The sequence below is a fragment of the Sinocyclocheilus grahami genome, unplaced genomic scaffold, assembly GCF_001515645.1.
Source record: "Sinocyclocheilus grahami isolate Dianchi unplaced genomic scaffold, SAMN03320097.WGS_v1.1 scaffold16.1, whole genome shotgun sequence".
Classification (NCBI taxonomy): Eukaryota; Metazoa; Chordata; class Actinopteri; order Cypriniformes; family Cyprinidae; genus Sinocyclocheilus; species Sinocyclocheilus grahami.
The window spans coordinates 3869762-3890105 of NW_015505195.1; the positions used below are offsets into that span (position 1 = coordinate 3869762).

Consider the following 20344-nt stretch of genomic DNA (forward strand, 5'->3'; position numbering starts at 1 on the left):
CCTTACCATACAGGATTTTAGAAAAGTGGGCAAAGCATAACGTGCACACTTACCACTTATGTGGATTTTAGAAAGTGGGCAAAGCATAACGTGCACACTTACCACTTATGTGGATTTTAGAAAGTGGGCAAAGCATAACGTGCACACTTACCAGCTATGTGGATTTTAGAAAGTGCGCAAAGCATAACGTGCACACTTACCACTTATGTGGATTTATAGAAAAGTGCGCAAAGCTTAACGTGTGCACTTACCATAGTGCACTTCCCTTAGAATAACTTCCCTTAGAGTTTTCCAAGCATCTGTTTACACCACTGCCCGAGACAGCATTACACAGGAAGGTTCTCGTAATGCCACCTATACCTCCCACTCGATGCCTCAGCAAGAGGGGATATCCTGGTGATCGGGAAACCCCTCAGGGCGACCCAGATAAGGTAGACCGGTCAGGGTAGCATGAAAGCGTAACCCCAGCCCGGACGTCCAGGAAATTTTTGCAGTGACGCGCCGGGGGCCTGATGATCACGAAGGCTCCCGCAGAAGCCTGTGTTATGGCCGCATGATCCAGGAAGTATGAAGCCGAAACCCGGCTTTTCTTACTGTCTGGACATATATCGACGAGTGAAATAACACTGCAAGTCATGCACCCGGTTTCTGAACCCAGCAGAGGGGGTGCTCATCGAGGACCTACCCTAGAAAAGGGACAGAAACACACAGGTCCCAGGAAACACTGCAAAGAAACTAGCAGAAGAGTTCATGTGCAATGAAGCGACAGCCCGACCTGCTGCTGCTGCGAATGCCCTGGCATCCGAGCGAGATGTCAAGGAGGGGAGTCTTAGAGGACGTCTCACCCATAGAGCAATAGCTGGCCAGCGTCTCTCTATAGGGGCATCTTCACATAACTGCTTTCGCGCATTGCCTCGATGTTGGCAAATAACGTTCCTCGAAAAAAGAGACAAACGAGAGCGGCGCTTTTCCCTTGGAAAAAACGCTCGCAGTGCACGCCGATTGCCCCCTTGGAGACATCGCGTGCGTGCTCTTCGCCCAAACAAATAACGCATAGATCGTGTGTGTCATCAGATGTTAAACAACGTCAACACTGATGCACACATCCTTAAACGCTTTGCTAGTGCTCGCCATAATGAGATTGATAGAGATCTTTCTTACCACAGAAATGCACGCTTCAAACAAAACAATTAATGAAGACGAAGAAGAGAATGATGTGTGCTCCCGGCGCCTATTTATACTATAGTCGCGCCGGTAGTGACGTCATGGCTGTCGCCGGCCAACGAGTTGGTGTTTTTTCAATGTATGCGTCAGACACGGGTCACGACGAGGCGTTCCCCATAGCGACCCCTAGAGGATGCAGTTCGAAGTTCCCATGAAAGGGAACACAGGAATAAACTGCATCTTAAAATACATTAAAATAGAAAACATTTATTTCACAATATTGTTTTTACTGTGTTTTTGATCAAACAAATGCATCCTTGGTGAGCATAAGACACTTTTTAAAAAACATTTAAAAAATATTATTGACTCCAAACTTTTGAATGCTAGTGCACGTTTCTTTGTTTTTTTTACTGATACATAATATATATGTAAATATTTATATAAATAAATATACATATAAAATAGTTCTACAGCAAATGTTTTTTAGTTTTTTTTAAGTTTATATATATTTTTTGTTAACTGTTATATGCTTATCGGGTGCTTATCATAACCTGTGTGTGTGTGTGTGCAGCACCGGTGGTGACGGCTACGGGGCCGAACTTTTCTCTCGGAGAGCTGCAGGGTCATCTTGCTTATGATCTGAACCCTTCAGGGGTGGGAATGAGGAGAACCCTTCCCAGCACCTCCTCTAGTGGGTAAGTACACACGTCTCCATCATCTGCCTGCAGCAGGCTCACCTCCTCTTGTCAAAGGCACTGTGTCCTTGAGCTACTTTTGACTGGTGATGAGATCTAACCTGTGTTTGTGCACGTGTATGTACAGTATGTAGTTTAAAAAAGAATCACGGAAATTAAGCCACATCTGGTTATCGCAATGCAAAATTGTCTCAAATTAAAATAAGGATTCCATCCATGTCCTGCATTGATGAAGTCATGAACATCCTCTGATTCAGTCCAGTGGTTCAGTCTGATGTTAATTAAGGAGTAAACCAGATAGTTTTACCATATTGTCCACAGTTGTTGTCAAATTGTTCTTTTCAGTGTCTGATGTCCTATGATGTCCAAAAATAATGACTTTTGACCTTTTGTTTTTAAAATGACCGTCTTTTTCAAAAGGGACTGTTTTTTATTTATAAGATCTATAGAATACTTTTATTCAGGTATTATATATGTATTTAATGTAGTTTACTTTCCGTAACTGAAAATAGATCTGTCCACTGTATGAACTCCATTTGCTTATTGATCATTTAAGTGGGAATTTCCATTCAACTTCAAGACTGTTTAAAATAAAACAAGGCAACTTTCACAAACATATTTAAATGTATAACTAAATATTAATAATATAAGTTAATTATTAATATACAGTATAAATTTATTTATATATATATATATATATACATACACACACACACACACACACACATACATATATACATATTCATGTATCAAATGGTTAACGTTGATTGAACTTTCACTTTTGCTTCAACAAAAGCTGTAGTGGCATCCAACTCAGTTACCTCAAGAACAGAAGCAACAGCAGCTACACTGTAGAGGTTTGTACGCCAGCTGTTGTTTTTGATTTTGGTGGTCCTTTGTGTTGCCATGAATGCAACAGCCTGCAGCAGTCGCTGATTGGTTCAAACCAGAATTAGTTTAGCCTATTTATCCGAACCAGGCTGAAACTGTGGAGCATGTGAGATTTCAGGGTGGTTAGACAAGGCTTTGAGAATTTTAAATGTACCTGTCAGCATCTCTCCATGATAAATGTTGGCTGTTAACTATTTCTATATTGGCTGAATTAGACAGAGGGAGCCCGAGGCATTTTGAACAGAAGACACCAGTACACCTTGGTGACAGAAACATTTGTCATGTGTGCGTCATGGCAAAAACCACCCCAAGCAATGCACAAAGCTGAATAAAAACATCACAAAACTAAATCCTTACATGCACCTGGGAGCGTTAGGCGAGTGTAAAAGAACACGGCCCCTCACTCTGGTCTGCTGAGGGCAGTTTATTTGATTTATCTGCTTTTGTGGTTAGCCAGAGCCTCAGTCCTGATTAATGCACTTATTTTCCATTAAACGCACTGCAAAGCTAAAACAAAAGGTGAATGTTGGCAAACTGCTCATCGTAGCTGAGTGCCTGGGAAAGCAGGTCCAAAGGAACATCCATAAGGCACATCCAGACAGTTTGGGAGAGCATTTTTTTTGTCTGTGTGAGAAATAAGGTCTGACTAAACAATGCTTTGCTCTGTTATTAATTTTATTTTCTTCTCTTTCTCCTTTTTTTTTTTTTTTACTCACACAGAAGTAAGAGACACAAGTCAGGATCCATGGAGGATGATATAGACACCAGCCCAGGGGGCGAGTACTACACTTCTCCCAACTCCCCTGCCAGCAGTTCACGCAACTGGCCAGAGGAGATGGAAGGAGGTGAGCCTTGTGTTTGATCTTACAATACAACATTTTAACACAGAAATACAGAGTTATAAATTGAAATAAAAAGTTCCATTTGCTTTAATTTTATCAAAGGTAAACTTATTGGGCAAAAACTTTAGAACTGGGCCATGAACTTATTACAGACACAATCCCTCTGGAGCAACCTGGATTAAGATACAATGGTGGCTTATATTGATTGTACCAGCAACTTTCCAGTTCCCTTGATCCTTCACCACCCATAATAACGTTCTTCTTGTGCATGAGGGCTTGAAGGGCTACAAATTTTTATACTACTGTAGTCACACTGTAAAAAGTGTGGAGGAATTTTTAAGTGATCTAACTCTTAAAATTACTTAGGTCTGTGTAACTTAACGTAAGGTTGGTTCTGAAATATTAATATTTAACAATATTTTATTTTTATTTATAATTTTATTTATTTTTATATATATATCATTTTAATATAATATTTATTAAAACCTGTTTTTTTCATCTAATATTCATATTTCATTTTATTTCAGCGATTTTGTATAGTTTAAAGATTTTTAATAGTTTTATAGATAATAGATTAAAGATTTTCAGTAGTTTTAATAGTTTTAGAGTTTTCGTTTTTGTTAACAGTAACAACACTGGATCATGGTGTGGTACGTTTCAATTCCAAAATATTCTTAAATATTTGGCCATTGCAGATTTCCATACAAACATAATGACACAGAAATGCATATAATTTGTAGAAGAATCTTCTTCCTGCTGTCACTATGTGTACAGATGGAACTGAAGTGACATGATCTAGTCGACACAGATCCAAAGCAGTGAATAGTGGTAGAACTAATCGATTTGTCAACTAGTGGGTGCCTATTGTGCATGGAGATTTTCATCTCCATAAGCATAGTCGCGGGCTTCATTTTTGAAGTACATTCAGATAGTGAATGACAAACACATCAGGTTTTCAACTGCAGTAGAGGAAGTCTAAAATCACAAGCTTAGACTGAAGTTGGATTTGAATTTCCTAAACGTAGTGCCAAATCCTAATTAATTCATGAACTCTCGTTTTTGTGAAAGTCTGCAGAAAGCAGCACTGCACTCTGCACTGTACTGTTCTGTACCTTGGAGCAGTATTTGCTGCATTTTCATACTGACAGAGACCTATTTGCATGGTTGTAGTTAAGCGTTTGACCTTTGACCTTTCAGTTGTCTACTCCTCTACAAATCAAATTTTTCCATCATCTTCATGATCTTCATGAAGCATTTCTAAGTAAATGAATTACAACTAGAATAACTGGGTTGGCTGGTTAACTGCTGTGCTCATAATGCAAATTTGTGGTTCTGTTTTGGAGGCGTTTCGATTTATGTAGTGATATGGAAGAAATACATTGGGAAGAACTCATTTGTGACAGTGCATATCAGAATCACTGCCTTTAATGCTATGAATAGCTGAGGGGTTTTGACAGCCATTAATCCACCGTAAAGAGCCTTCTAAATCTTAAAAATCAATTTTAGACAGCTATTTTTATGCTGAAGCAGCTCTACTAATTTCAGATCAAGTAGGGCAAGCAGTAGATATAGAAACCATACTGTAATCCACCTCTCTTGTATAAGGGGATGTTTCAATGAGCAATCTTTGTAGGGAAAGTTTAGTTTGTGGGAGCATAAAAGGATATGTGTGGTTCGTAGGTGCAAATGCAGTGTAGACGTTAGTTCATTGTTTGTACTGAAATATATTTGATGTTGAGTGATCTTGCTTGGTGTGCTTTTAATAGTATGTAAAATTAGAGTTAAATGGAAGGCTCTGGTCTAAAACCTGTTGAGCTGCCTATGGAGAAAGCATTTTAAGGTAACATACTGTAGGCTCCCGATAAGAAGGCTGTTTATCTGAATTATTTTGCCTCATAGGATAGCTTATTTTTGGCCGGATTCTAAGGCTTGTATCTTTTCCGGAGAATGTAATCCCATAATGCATTGTGACAAGCTCTGAGCAAAAATAAATCCAATAGACTTCTTTTAAGACATTACAAAATCTTACCGACCCCCAAATGTTGAACGGTTGTGCAATTATAATAATGTGCAATGCATGATTATTGCATAACCATTCAAAAATTTGAGGTCAGTAAGATTTTGTAATGTTTTTTAAAGGTGTCTCTTATGCTCTCTAAGGCTGTAGTTATTTGATCAAAAGTACAGTAAATACTATGAAATATTATTACCATTTAAAATGACTTAAAATGTTTTCTATTTAAAAATCTTTTAAAATTTAATTTATTCCTGTGAAGGTAAAGCTGAATTTTCAGCAGCCATTACTGTCTTAGTCAAATGTTATTTTTCAATGTTGAAAGATACATTTTAAAACAGTTTAATGTAATTGAAATTATTTTGCCCATTGATTATTTTACCCGTTATTTTAGCATTTTTGTTCATTAAGAGTATTGTGCCATTAGCTTAGCAACATGGTAACGAAAATGAGGGTTTTGTATAGGAAGTAGGTGGCAAGGCAGCTTGTTTAGAAACAGAGCTAAAATGCCTTAAATGAAAAAAAAAACATAAATTTACAATTAATTTGCATGCATTAAGTCTAATATTTATTGTTTAATATTTATTCACAAGCAAAAAGATTTCAAGTTTGTAGCTCCAGATCAGTCTAAAACCTTCAGAGTTTATTGTGAGATTAGAAAGGTGCTGAGTTGCCGATTCAGACCTTGCATATAACATCTGACCTCTGTCACATCCTTCTGAATATCCATGAACCCTCCAGGCAAAACTGTTGCTTAAGATCTCAGGAGACCTGCTTCACCCCTCCCCACTGATCCATAACCAGCAGGAATCTGAAATCCATCACTGTGTAAGAAGTTATCAGCACTGGTCTCATATCAGCCTCTAGGGCAAATGCCATCACTGTACGCACAGTTGAACCCCTGCGGTGGACCGACCCTGCCCATCTAGCTTCCTAATGAGTTTCTCTTTAACAATCCCCCAGCTGATTGCTCGGTTCTCGTGCACCTGTGGATTAAGATCTAAAGGTTAAAATGCGGAACTGTTTCCATTAATGATTCGTGTCCCTCAAGGTATGTTTCACTCAAAAATGGAAATCCTGTCATCATTTACTCACCCTCATGTCATTTCAAACCTTTTTGACTTTTTTCTTCTGCGGAACATAAAAGAAACTTTGAAGAATGTGGGAACCCATTGACTTTTAATGTTCGGAAGAAATATACAAATCTGCTTTTGTGTTCCACAGAAGAAAGTAAGTCAAACTGGTTTGAAGTGACATGAGGGTGAGTAAATGATGACAGAATTTTCATTTTTGGGTGAACTATTCCTTTAAATGACATCCTAAAACCGCAAACAATTTGAAAGAATGTAGAAGATCTCCACATATCCTCCTTTGAAAACAAAGCAGTTTGTGGAAACTTAAGACATATATGATTCACTTATTAGGAAAAGCTTCCATAACGGGAAGGTTCTAAATAGGTCACTCTGACATCCATATGGAGACTGTATCTTTCCTTTGGCCTTAAATAACCGGTGCAGATCATCAGCTACAGACATATTTTCCCATAATCCCATTGGCCTGGCTGCAAGGAGAGAGTGCACTTTCTGCATTGCACTGCAGCACTGTCAAAACTACGGTTCTCTCGTCATACTGCACCACCTTGTGGTCAGTTGTGGTAACTAGAAGCATCTGCTGTGACCTGACAGAAGCATCGAGAGTGACCACGCAGTGCTCATTAATTAGCTGACTAAGCTTTCCTTTAGACTCAGAAAAGTTTGTCCTTGTATAGAACAATGGAGCTGAATTTGCAGTATTTTGTATAAGCGAAGCACGCGCTCTCCTCCCCCTCCTCCATCTCTCTCAACTTTTCTCTCTTTTTTTACCCAGGAATCTCCCCTACAGTTAAGAAGACAGAGATGGATAGTCCATCTCCTCAGGAGAGCTCTCCACGTCTCGGCTTCACACAGCACCACAGACCTGTCATTGCAGTGCACAGCGGTGAGGGGACAACACACACATGCATATATCTGTCTGTTCTGTCATCACAGACCTGCACACACAAACACAGCAAATGGCTAGCTGGGAGGAACAAATATACAATTTCTACTGTTGTGTTCAGTTATCCAAACTGTCTCTTCTAATATCAACATATCATGCACAACCTACTTACATAAGGCCCTGTTGAAAATCAACATGATTTGCGATTCACAACATATTTTGAAACCTTAAATGTGAAGTTTTTTGGATGAAATGAACAAGAAAAAATGTAAACTTTTCTCTCTTTTTTTACCCAGGAATCTCCCCTACAGTTAAGAAGACAGAGATGGATAGTCCATCTCCTCAGGAGAGCTCTCCACGTCTCGGCTTCACACAGCACCACAGACCTGTCATTGCAGTGCACAGCGGTGAGGGGACAACACACATGCATATATCTGTCTGTTCTGTCATCACAGGCCTGCACACACAAACACAGCAAATGGCTAGCTGGGAGGAACAAATATACAAGTTCTACTGTTGTGTTCAGTTATCCAAACTGTCTCTTCTAATATCAACATATCATGCACAACCTACTTACATATGGCCCTGTTGAAAATCAACATGATTTGCGATTCACAACATATTTTGAAACCTTAAATGTGAAGTTTTTTGGATGAAATGAACAAGAAAAAATGTTGGGGCTTTATTTTAGACATCAGGAAATGTTTAGATGGTGAAAAGTGGGAATAACATTATACCAATGGAGCCACTTTGCATGCAAAAATAAATTGTCTAAATAGTTATTTGGCTGTTGGGTAACACTATCTTAAGTGATGTCAGAAGGAAAAGAAAGTTGTTTCAGGGCAAGTTATTACATTTTGATGAAAGATTATAAAGTCAAACCATTTTTTCCTTGGTAAAAACATGAATTGTTCATATTAAGACCGGGATTGTGCATTAAAGTAAGTAGCGACAGATTTTTCTTCCGCATTGTGAAGTACATTTGTGTGAAACAGATTATTGAAAAACAAAAAATGCAGGGCAGGGACTTAGTTCTATCCATTGGTTGTTGATTGGCTGGAGGCATATCTGAATGCAGGTGATTGTAAGAAAGGGGCTGGTGAAACATATGAAACATGCACAGATAAATCGTTCACAATTTCATTGGGCTGAGAAGTGTCAGGTCATTTCTTATAGTAGTACAGTGATCTGTCATCTCCAGAGCCTCACAGCTAGCTGAGTTATGCTCTAACAATTAGCCTGGCTGTTCAGATGAATTGGTGGATTATGTCAGCCATATGCTGCCTGCCCCATAACATCAAGCTGATAATAGCTCTGCTGGGCTTTGTCAAATGTGTTACAGCATACAAGTGTTCTGTAGAAAGTTATGATGGTTAAATATGACAGGGACTTGACAACACAACAAAGATCTCTTTAATTATGACATTGGTTATACACTATGCAGCTTTATCAGATGTGTCACTAAATTGCAAGGGATGAGCGTTATTGTGTTTGTTTATATACAGGTACACTAATGTTCAAATGTTTGGGATTGGTAAGATTTTTTAGATGTTTTTGAAAGAAGTCTGTGAAGAAGTATGCTCACCAATAAAATATAATTTATTTTTGTAATGGCAAAGCTGAATTTTCTGAAAAAAAAGCCATTACTCCAGGCTTTAGTGTCACATGATTCTTCAGAAATCATTCTAATATGCTGATTTGGTTCAAAGTTTAAAATATTAATGTAATAATAATAGTATTGTTTCAGTTTTTCAGGATTCTTTAATAAATAGAAGCTCAAAAGAACAGCATATATTTGAAAAATAAATATTTTGTAACATTATAAATGTATTTACTGTCACTTTTGATAATTTAATGCATCCTTGCTGAATAAAAGTATTAATTTCTTTTTAAAAAATCTCACTGATCACAAACTTTTGAACAGTACTGTTCTTTGATGATGTTATTTCAAATACAAAGCCAATTATTGTTTGTTTCAAAGCTGAAGTCCACAGGTATTGAAGCTGACAGGAATTATTCACTGGAAAATTACAATTCTGTCATCGTTTACTCAGCCTAATGTAATTTCAACTTGTATGACTTTTTACTTCTGTCGCGCATAAAAGGAGATATGTTAGTAAATGTTCATGCTGCTCTTTTTCATGCAATAATCAGGGACTGAAAAGTACTAAATATAAGTAAAAGCACCAATGCTTCCAGTAAATAAGGCATAATATCATTGTGTCTTTCAGGTATTTCTCGGAGTCCACATCCCTCCTCGTCTCTGCACTTCCCTGGCGCTCCCATTCTCCCCCAGACTGCCTCCACCTACTTCCCGCACACGGCCATCCGGTACCCCCCGCACCTCAGCTCTCAAGACCCGCTCAAGGATCTTGTCTCTCTGGCCTGTGACCCGTCCAATCAACAGCCCAGCCCGGTAAGTTCATCCCATTGAGCATGCTGATACACCTTATATAGACTTCAGCTTTCATTCACGCTCTAACAATCATAGATGAGGGTACGTGAAAACGTATCAAAAACTACCCTATCATCAGCATCACTTGTTCAGCTCAACCAATCAACAGCCATAATTCTGGTAGGACCCCATATGGTCCCTTACATGAGCCAAGCACAGCTCGGAGCCTGCCGTGTTTATTCATATTCAACACTGGATTTGTTAGTATGCCAAATTAAAAAGGTTGAATTTGTACGTAAAGGGGTCATATTTTCCATGACAGTCAAAAACTGTGGAATAAAACAGCAAATCTGAATGTCCTGACTTAGTGGATGAAAAGTGCTGCTGCTCACTTCACATGCAACAGGGAGCATTTATTAAAGGGACAGTTCACCCAAAAATAAAAATTCTGTCAGAGTGGAAGTCAGTGGTAACCAAAGCTGTCTGGTTACCAACATTTTTCATTAAATATCTTCTTCTGTGTTAATCAGAAGAAAGTAAGTCATACAGACAGAATTTTCATTTTGAGTGAACTATTCCTTTAAAATCAGAGCAATTTCTTCTCATAATAACTTAATGTTCCATAATGACCCGGGATGTCATCTGAGTAACATCACTGAATCAACAGGGTGATCAGCTCTGGGATGATTCTGCTTGTTCTGACTGTGGACCAAGAATTAGCACTGGCTGGATGGCTTCATTCTGACAGTGACTTACAGAACTACACAAAGTGTGAATGGCTTCTCACTTTATCCTCAGGGGTGCCTGTAGGAGAGTCATGTGCCATTTCCACATCAGGCAGGGAGAGAGTGCGAGAACAGGAAATACAGCCAAGAAGGAGGAGATCTCTGAGTCTAGGGGTGTTGCTGATGTTGGCACAAATATGGGGGGAGAGAGAGACACACATTTATGAATCTTGCCCTGTGGCAGCCGTGCCCCGCCGATTCTGCATACTCATTAAAATTCCCCCTACTGCAGTCTGACCGTAGCCAAGCAGTCACAAAGAACAGCCGCAGCGGCCCACAATGCCGCTGACTCACTCACCAGCTATTGTTGTGCAGGGCAGTGAGTGTGCAATTTTACCCCGCGAGAATGCAAACGAGAGCCAAACCCTCTGAGAGACAAAGAGAACATGATGGAGGGTTTTATGGATTTGCGGCCAGGGTAGAACGATAGAATGATGCATAATGGTCCGTTCGCTAGAACAGTGTGCACAACGTTACTCTGGTTCTCCCACCATAACTGCTGATGGAAGGGGGAGGTGGAGATATGTGACTGGACTTTAAATTTTCATCAGATACCAAGTGATTTTTGCCACTTTAAAAAACTGATTAGCTAAAGAAATTAAGTACTTCAGACAAATACAGCTTGTTTGGAAAAAAGCGGCTCCGTCGACAATCCACAGCAGCTTTTAAATATTACAGGCGAATTTAGACATCACAATATTATAATTTTTAGTATGAAAAATGGATATTAATTTTGAGATTTGCTAAAGACTACATTTAACAGTGTTATTAAAGTATACGTTTGCCAGTTTTCAACCAACTTTGTATTGTTACAATGTTGGTAGCGTAAATGAACAATGTGTATTCTTTCTCCATGTTACACACACCCATCTCCGCTCACGGATAGTTGGATTGAGCCCAATGCATTATGGGTGTTGAAGATTCCTACCTTTTTGGCCAAAGGGAATGCCACAGCCCTTTTATCTGTTTTTTTTCTAGTCATTTAGCAACTTTTTTTTTTTTTTTTTTTTTTTACTTCACCTTAAGTTCACCACGTTTTATTAAGAGCCCATCTCAGTGGTGAATCACCCTTTAATTGAGCTTTAAGTAAGTGTTATATGATGATGTAAAATTCTGTATTGAGATCACAGAACCAGGCATGTCTTGAAATTTAACTCCAACATTTTCCAGGGAATTTTATTGTACTCAGAGCAGGTGGGGGCAGCAGAGAGGCTAATGCACTGTAGAGGTTTTTTAACAAATAAGATGTATGTCCTAATACTGTGTTCCATTCAATGTCAGATGCGAGATATTCCCACTATATTTTGTACAAGTTGTCCAATTAGATTTGGTCTTATGCTTGGAAAATTACACAAAATGGCAATGATGCAGTACCATTTGTTTTGCAGGTGTGCAAATATCAACAGAGATAGTTATGTACTATTTTTAACTGTCTCTATAAATATTGGCTTCACGGGTTTTATTATCTGTAATGTAGAATCTAATTTTGAAATCATTCCTTCAAACAATAGAGTATGGCACTGGCAATGCCAAGGTAATGGGTTTGATTCCAAGGGAATGCATGAACTGATGAATACCTTGTATATGTTGAATGCAATGTAAGTCGCTTAGGATAGGAGCATCTGCCATAAATAACATAAATGTAACAATTAACTGTGCCCTCACTGTCATGCATTTTTATCAGTGTCAGTTTTGAAGAGTTTGACATCTTTGTGGCGTTCTATTGCACTTTTCCAATTAAGTTGGAAATTCCAATTTTTTAAACTGAATGGAACACTGCATTAGTTCACCAAAAAGGATTAACATATTAAAGAACTGAAATCTTCGATGAGGTCAACCATGATATTTAGCTGATAGTCCTAAATATCCAGAGATCTTCAAGAGTTTTAGCACTGAAGGAAAAAAACAAAGATGAAGAGAAAGTAAGACAAACACAGAGACAGTAGATGCATGTATTATGATGTTAGCTGTGTAGAGGCAGTGAAGTATCCCTCCCCACAGTGGCTGACTATTGCCCTCTCTTCCTCTGCAGCTGAATGGCAGTGGTCAGGTGAAGGTATCCAGTCACTACATCTCCTCTCAGATGCTGGCCCCCCCGCTACCCCCTGGCCTGCCTCGTCTGACGCTGCCCCCAGAGTCCAAATCCAGCACCACCTCTGCAGATGCAGCTGCCAGCTCACCCACCTCCCCCAGTAAGTGGGACTCCTGCAACCTGTCCCTGTCTCTGTCCCACCTCTGACCATAGCTTTAGCTATAAACCAAACAGCAGCACACACACATAAATGGGTAGAGTTAAACCGCAGGATTTAGTAAAGTATACCTTTTTAGAGTGATTAAAATAGCTAAACTAATCGACTAATGAAGATCGCTGGCTCAGAGTTAGTGGTCTGGCTCATGTCATGAATCATTTACACAGTCACAAAGACACAACAAACAGTTGTCTTGGCTACTTGAATGGTTGACACATTTGAGCATATATATATTTACTCAAGTAAATTTAAAAAGTATCTATAGTTTATCAGAGTGTTTTTCTTTGGAAAACTTTACTTCACTACATTCCAAAGCATAATGTTGTACTTTTTACTGCACTTCATTTCATAAATAAAAGTTGTTGTTTGTTTTACCTTTAAAACTTGGGAACATAAAAAATGTTGTACTTTCTTGTACTCAAGTAAATCTTTGAATTACCTTGTAATGTAATTAAGTATTAAATTAGATTTAATATGAAACGTAGTGCAGTAAAAAGTACAATATTATGCTTTGGAATGTTGTGAAGTAAAGTTTTCTAAAGAAAAACACTGATACAGTACAGACACCTGAAAAGTACTTTTACAGCAGAGTAAAAATACTTCACTACTGTCTGCCTCTGTATATATATATATATATGAAATATATATACATATATATGAAATGTATGAACTAAAAATACTTTTTTTCTTGAGCATTTTTAGTGTTTTCTTTCATTTCAACTGAAAATTCAGCTTTGCCATCACTGGAATAAATTACATTTTAAAGTATATTAAATTAGAAGACAGTTGTTTTAAATGTTTTTACTTTATACTATTATTTTATTATAATTTTTTTAAGTAAATGCAGCTTTGGTAATAAACAATGTTTCATATGTTTTTTAAGTTAATTGGCATACTGTAACTATTGGCTTTTTACAGTTGCCATGCAGCGTTGAACTCGGCACATTCATATATATTTTAAAACAGCTTCAAAGTGAACTGTCTGTTATAAAAAAAATGGTGATTTCAATGTGAGAGAAACAAAGCAAATGTCTTTCTATCAGTAAACCGTATAAACACAGATACATTTGGATGACAATTCAATCAGCTTTAATGGGCCAGTGCTTGCTGCCCTGTCCATTAATAATGCTAATTTAATTATTAATGCAGAGAACAGCTCAATATGTTCACCATTCGCTGTGCTGCAGAATCCCTGATGATCAATTGCCTCAATACGCCATCTCACACAGTCGGACTCAATGCTCAGCATGATTATTCAGCTAGAATCACGTCCCGTAATCATGTCAGCTTATCCAAAGGTCCGTTTGATAAAGATGGATGCGTAGATTTTGTGTGTTCCTTATTTACCAACAAGACGAGGAGCATTTCCAAAGAAACATAAGAAAGCACATACAGTTTTTAAGAGATGAAGGTGCACATTCACTAACAACAGACTGAATTTACATAAGCAGACATACTTACATTTACATTTACATTTACATAATTAGCCTCCGCCACACAGAATATTTATTTACACAGTCTGACGGTTACAAACACAGAAACTGTGACCCAGTTTCAGCATCAGTTCAATGTCTGTGTGAAACAGATGCGTGCCATACACGCTCAAACTGCATTTTAGATCTTTACAGAATATAGTAATATTAAACTGTGTGTTTTAATCACTAAATCCACCAGGAACCAGATTTTGAAACTGACATTACAGAGATTTGCATAATGTTGAGAATTTCTCATCTTTTTGATGCTCTCACAACTTTATGGTCCCATTTTATTCCAATTTCTCTCTTTCTTTCAGCATACTCTGCTCCCGGGACGCCACCTGCCAACCGCTCCTTCGTAGGAATTGGTTCTCGAGACGCTAGCAGTCTGTATCAGGCACAGGTATCATAACACAAACCTCCATATACATTTTATATACACACAAACTCGGATTGTCCACTCTCAAAAACACAGACACACACACACCTCAAATGAAATTGTAATGCTTATTATAGACTAAACTGAATAACTGCATTTTAACTACCTAAAACTTTGACTTTTCTTGATAACTTTCAGAAACCTAACCACCATGAAAATGTTAAAAATTCGATCTTAATTTCAAGCAGTACTTGAAAATTTCCCTTGAACCCCAGTGCCCTGAGGAAACACTACAGCAGCGCTAGTCTGGACCCTCTGAGAGACCCAAGCCTTCTGTGTTCAATTATAGATGAGCAGATACAGGATCTACCGCTGGACGTTCAGCTGCCAAAAGAAATATAGTCTTTCACATTAAATATAGAGCCAATGTAGATACAACACCTTAACTAATATATGGGTCATTCATATATACAATAACATTTTTTTTTTTTTTTTTTTTTTTTTAAAGATAAAATAAAATAATGTAATATTAAGACTTGTTTTCAGAGATTATTTTTATTTATATAAAATATTTTTTATTTTATTTCAGGTTGTTTTTAAAAAAAAGCTGCAGTATGTGCTTAAAACAAAATATATTCTCTGAAAACAAGTCTTACACAATTGTAATTCTTATGTAAATGATTATTTACTTGATTATTATTATTATCATTCATTATTATATGATATATATTATATCGTTATTTTATTATTTTTATTGGAAAACAAGACAAAAAATATGATTAAACTAAGGCTTTTTTTGCAATCCACCATATAATCCTGTGTATTCAGCCTTAATTTTTATGAATCACATGAGAAACTTTTGCATGCTCAGCAAAATCCTGACCTGATTAGAAGGCACAAAATAGCATCTGACATTTTTTGTGATGCTTCATGAATCCTATAGGCCCAGAAATAAACACTTGAAAGGTCTTCCTTAAGTAATAGCTGCGGTTACGTGAGATTTGACTGGGGAATGCGGCAGTGCTCAGGTAAAATCTGAACTGTGGAAGTGATTGTCCGAGTGCACTGCTGCATTGCAGTGCTTTCAGCGCCATAAAAAAGTGTAAAATGCACTTGACTGAGCTGTGTGATGAGAGAGAGAGACAGAAGAGTGATCAACAAGTACTTGAGGACTAGTGTGTGTTATTATGTATTCGAGATAATTTCTTGAAAACCTTCAGCTCAACAAATGACAAACAGACATAGCAGGAACACAGCAGTTAAGGTTCTTCTGTTACTGTTGTTTTGCATGTGAGTTGTGCACTAGGGAAAAGTCAAAACTTTTCTGGCTCTCATGTAAATGTGTGTCTGTGTCCCTTTGAGAGTATCATGAGCTGAGAGGGAGGAGGAAAGAAGTAGTCAAATGAACGAAGGAGGGGAGAGGAGGTTGCTAGGGGAAACCAGACATGATGTAATTGTCGGATGAACCTGTGCTTGAGGAAGTGGAAAAGGAAGAGACCACTGCAACCAATCAAATTGACCAATCTGTTTTGATGACAGAGACTTAATACTGGACTGGCCTGGGAATCATTGACTGTCCAGACCTAGTTTGACAAAACACACTTGCAGTTCTTGCTATTTTTAAATTACTGACTATTAAAAAAACTTGATTATTATTAAACAATATTTTTTTACTTGAATACAACTTAATTAAAAATTATTAGTTTTATTTCTAAAAATAATCAGAAAAATTACATTTTTAATGAAAAATTACAAAGAAAAATAAACTAAAAATAATCTGAAAAAAATCATTTTAATCTTAAATCAAATGTAAATAAAAGATGAAAAACTTAAACTAATCAAAAATGTTAAATGATGCCTTGGCAACTGAATGAAAGAAGTTTAAGTTGAAGCACTAAAATTAAATGAATAAACACTAAAACTAAACTTTTTAAAGTTTTAAAAGTAAATTAAATGTAAAGTAACTGAAAATATTATTAACAAATATAATAATATCTAAATAATTCTAAAATAACACCGGTGAAAGTCCTGTCATACCTGATTTTACTCTTAAAAATAAAGTAAATAATTATTATAATTATTATTATTAAGCAGTATTGCTGCATTTATTTTTGATATACCTGTTTTTTTTACTTTCCTTTCTTTTTCACTCTCATTCCATGTCTTTGTATTAAACTCAGTTTAATGGACTTCTGTTTTCTTTTCTCTGATGAAAAGGGTACGTTGCTAACGAGCTTTGTTTTTAGAGGAGCTTGTATTTCAGCCTCACCACCAAGCTCTCCTGAAGCATTTTAATTAAAGGGAGAGACTGTCATTTGTTAGGCTCTTGTGGTCTAATATGTCCCCCTTCTTGGACTGTGATCCCGCCCTTGTCTCAGCTTTATATTTTCATAACATAAACCACCTGTCACCAAGACAAAGCCTGCAGCTTTTATAGGGAACTAAATATTTTGTTTGGAGTGAGTGAACGCCTAACCACTATTAGCCTGGGCTCTACTGGTCGCTGTGTCCTCAGAACAGAATGAGTGAGAGAGAAAGTTTGAGCTTTGGATGCAAGAAAAATGAAAATATCAGGCAAAAGAGTACAGTCTGGTAAAAAGAGAACAGTCTGGAATGGTGGACTGAAACCCGTGTGATGAGACAAAGATGGAATGGTTACTCTCCAGATTTTATCCTTGATTAAAAATTACATTTGTTTGCCATTATCAATATCAAATAAATTATAAATGTGTTAATTAAATATTACATTTTTCACAAATGTTCACACTGTATAATTTTCACATCTGGAGTTTGGCTAATATTTATACATCTTTTATAGACTTTTTAATAATAAAAACAGAATATTTGTCATTTTTATAAATATAACAGAAGTTGTGGCAATATGGTGTGCTTATAGTTTATCTAGTCAAGCTTTTACGTCTTAGCTTGTGAATTTTCATCCATTTAACCCATTTGTTTATTGTTCCACCAATCAGCCTTAATCTGACTCAGCTCACCAAGATAATTGACCACTGAAAACTTCCATAAAGAAAGCAAATAGTATGTAATTTCATGGCACACTTGGGTAATGTTGAATATCTACTTAACTGAATGTCTTTAGTCAGCTTCACTAGTGGTTTTGCATCGGTTTGGTTGTATCAACATTTGTATAGATGAATTTGATGATAATTCATCCCCACTTTCTGGCCAGTGTCTGTTGGCCTACACCACATAAATCAAAGAAACAACAGGAGATGACGATCATATTTAAGTGTAAATTCTAATTAGGCCATCAATTTGAGGTGAGATTAAAGATGATATCTATCACAACCAAGAAGAGAGGCATATGTTGCAGCACATTTTCCTACCAAAAAAATTTCCATAACTTACGCTGGAAATATATTAAATCTCAACTTGACTCTCTAGAGAAAGAGGATTTATCTTATCAAGAGACATTTTCAATATAGTAAAATGGCCAAGATGATATCCAGAGCTCTGGAGTATAGATTTGTTTGTGAGTGTGTGTGTGTGTGTGTGTGTGTGTGTGTGTGTGTGTGTGCATGCGTGCGTGCGTGTGTTTCTCTAGAATATATGTATAAATTCAGTTTTTCATCTCAAGTATTCAAGGGTAACATTTAGCCTTTCGGTTTCGGGTGAAATGCATTTTGACAAAGGAGTGGCTATAATTGTGCTGTCAAATTCACAAGGCTCACTCTCTTGGGCTTGGATTTGATCCAGTAATCAACACGAAATATGATTTGGGAAAACTGCATCACAATACACTGTAGTAATCATTCAGAAAGCAGCATTTTTGCATTTCCCAGCAGTGTCGGCTGTCATTATAAACATATTTCTCTTTCTGGCAGTAGTTTCTAAAGTATGCTGAAGTGTCATGTGTTGTGTAAGGTTAACCTTAGCTCAAGTTTCCATATCAGAATCACACCATTCTCAGCTAGCTAGCAAACCGAAGTCAAAATAGACTGATTTCAATAAGTAAAGATGTTTATATACTGTTAGCTTAATATCTTGTGTTGTGGCATGTAATTTTAGATACCTGGTCCTGCATGTGGTCCATAGATTGTGAAACCCAACTTCTTGCTGATCAGTGACCAAGAGCTGCCAAAACTCTTTGGTGCCACGGCTGCCGTGTGCACTGTTTTTATACCTAAATGTGTCAGATTTTAACATAGATTCTCAAGGCTGTGTGCTAATATCTGATTTGGGGAGTCATTAGTCTGTGGTTTGGTGTTGTAGAAGAATCAAGCCATCAGTCAGATGTATACAAACTCTTCAGCAGGGAATGGGAACAAATTTTCCTTTTTTTAGTATTATTAAATCAATATATTTGGGGGTAGTTAAAGACGTCTGTTGGACTGCTGTGAAATTACTTAAAACCTTAGTGGAAAATATTGAGCCAGGGGCTTATGGCATGAAATCCTTTTTTCTGTTTTTAAACCTTGTCAAATTTAAAAAAAGACTTCAGTGGTCTGTGAATGAAAGCCAAAATCCTGTTATGCTTTTAAAAGGTTTGGGTGGGATCCTGCTGAGCTCTCTCTCACTGTCTGGCACACATAGCATTTTACTCTGTATTAGTTTTAATAGGTTTCTCAATTCTGGCCCCCGACTAAGTGTTTGCCTCCCATTATCAGAAACCCACTGATTGTAGTTGTAACGTCCAGCTCATTAGATTCTGCTTTGGAGAGTTTTTACATTATTTAGATCCACATGGACAGGACACATACCACTTACTGTCACCACCACATTCAAAACCTAAACACACACACAGCTCACACTCTAGCAGGGTATATGGATGTTTCTTTAGCTACTGACACTTAAATTGGCCAGGGTGTGATTTTTATTTATTTTTTTTTATTTTTTTACCAAAAATGTCCACCAAGGCTGCATTTATTTGATCATAAATACAGTAAAAATAGTCATTTAGTGACACATTATTACAATTTGAAAAAACTCTGTTAATTTTTTATATATTTTAAAATGCCATTCCCTCTTGTGATCGCAAAGCTGAATTTTCAGCAGCCATTACTCCAGTCTTCAGTGTCACATGATCCTTCAGAAATCATTCTAATATGTTGATAGAAACATTTCTTATTATCAATGTTGAAAACAGTTGCACTTCTTTACATTTTTGTGCAAAACCGTCATGAAGTTCAAAGGAATAGCATTTATTTGAAATTCTTGAAAAATGTTTAACGATGTAAAAGTCTTTACCTTCATTTTGATCAATTTAATGCATCCTTGATGAACAAAAGTATTAATTTCTTTAAAAAAAGACTTCGATGGTTGTGTAAATATCACTTGTGAACAGAATATTTTTTATTGTGTATAATTTCTAATCAAATTATAAAGTTGTCAAATTATGCATTAGGATGCATGAAAAGTGAAATGACTGTTGGCTATGAAATAAGTCATAACAAGTCAAAAGTAGTTGACCTTTTTATTTCAGAAATGTAATTTCAACCACAAAATGCTATAACAGTA

The 20344-nt window shown here is 37.0% G+C and overlaps 1 protein-coding gene across 4 annotated transcripts in view; it reads left to right on the top strand.

Annotated features, from left to right (window-relative positions):
* Positions 1–20344, top strand: part of LOC107548967 (nuclear factor 1 C-type-like) — a 113276-nt gene that overhangs the window by 89384 nt on the left and 3548 nt on the right. For 3 of the 4 annotated variants that reach the window (XM_016229864.1, XM_016229850.1, XM_016229855.1), the window contains 7 exons: positions 1736–1859; positions 3471–3595; positions 7473–7583; positions 9815–9999; positions 12796–12955; positions 14805–14890; positions 15065–15187. In XM_016229864.1, the coding sequence (XP_016085350.1) occupies positions 1736–1859; positions 3471–3595; positions 7473–7583; positions 9815–9999; positions 12796–12955; positions 14805–14890; positions 15065–15121 (848 nt within the window). In that variant the 3' untranslated portion in view covers positions 15122–15187. Of the gene's footprint in view, positions 1–1735; positions 1860–3470; positions 3596–7472; positions 7584–9814; positions 10000–12795; positions 12956–14804; positions 14891–15064; positions 15188–20344 lie in introns of those variants that run through there. The other variant, XM_016229871.1, reaches the window with a different exon arrangement.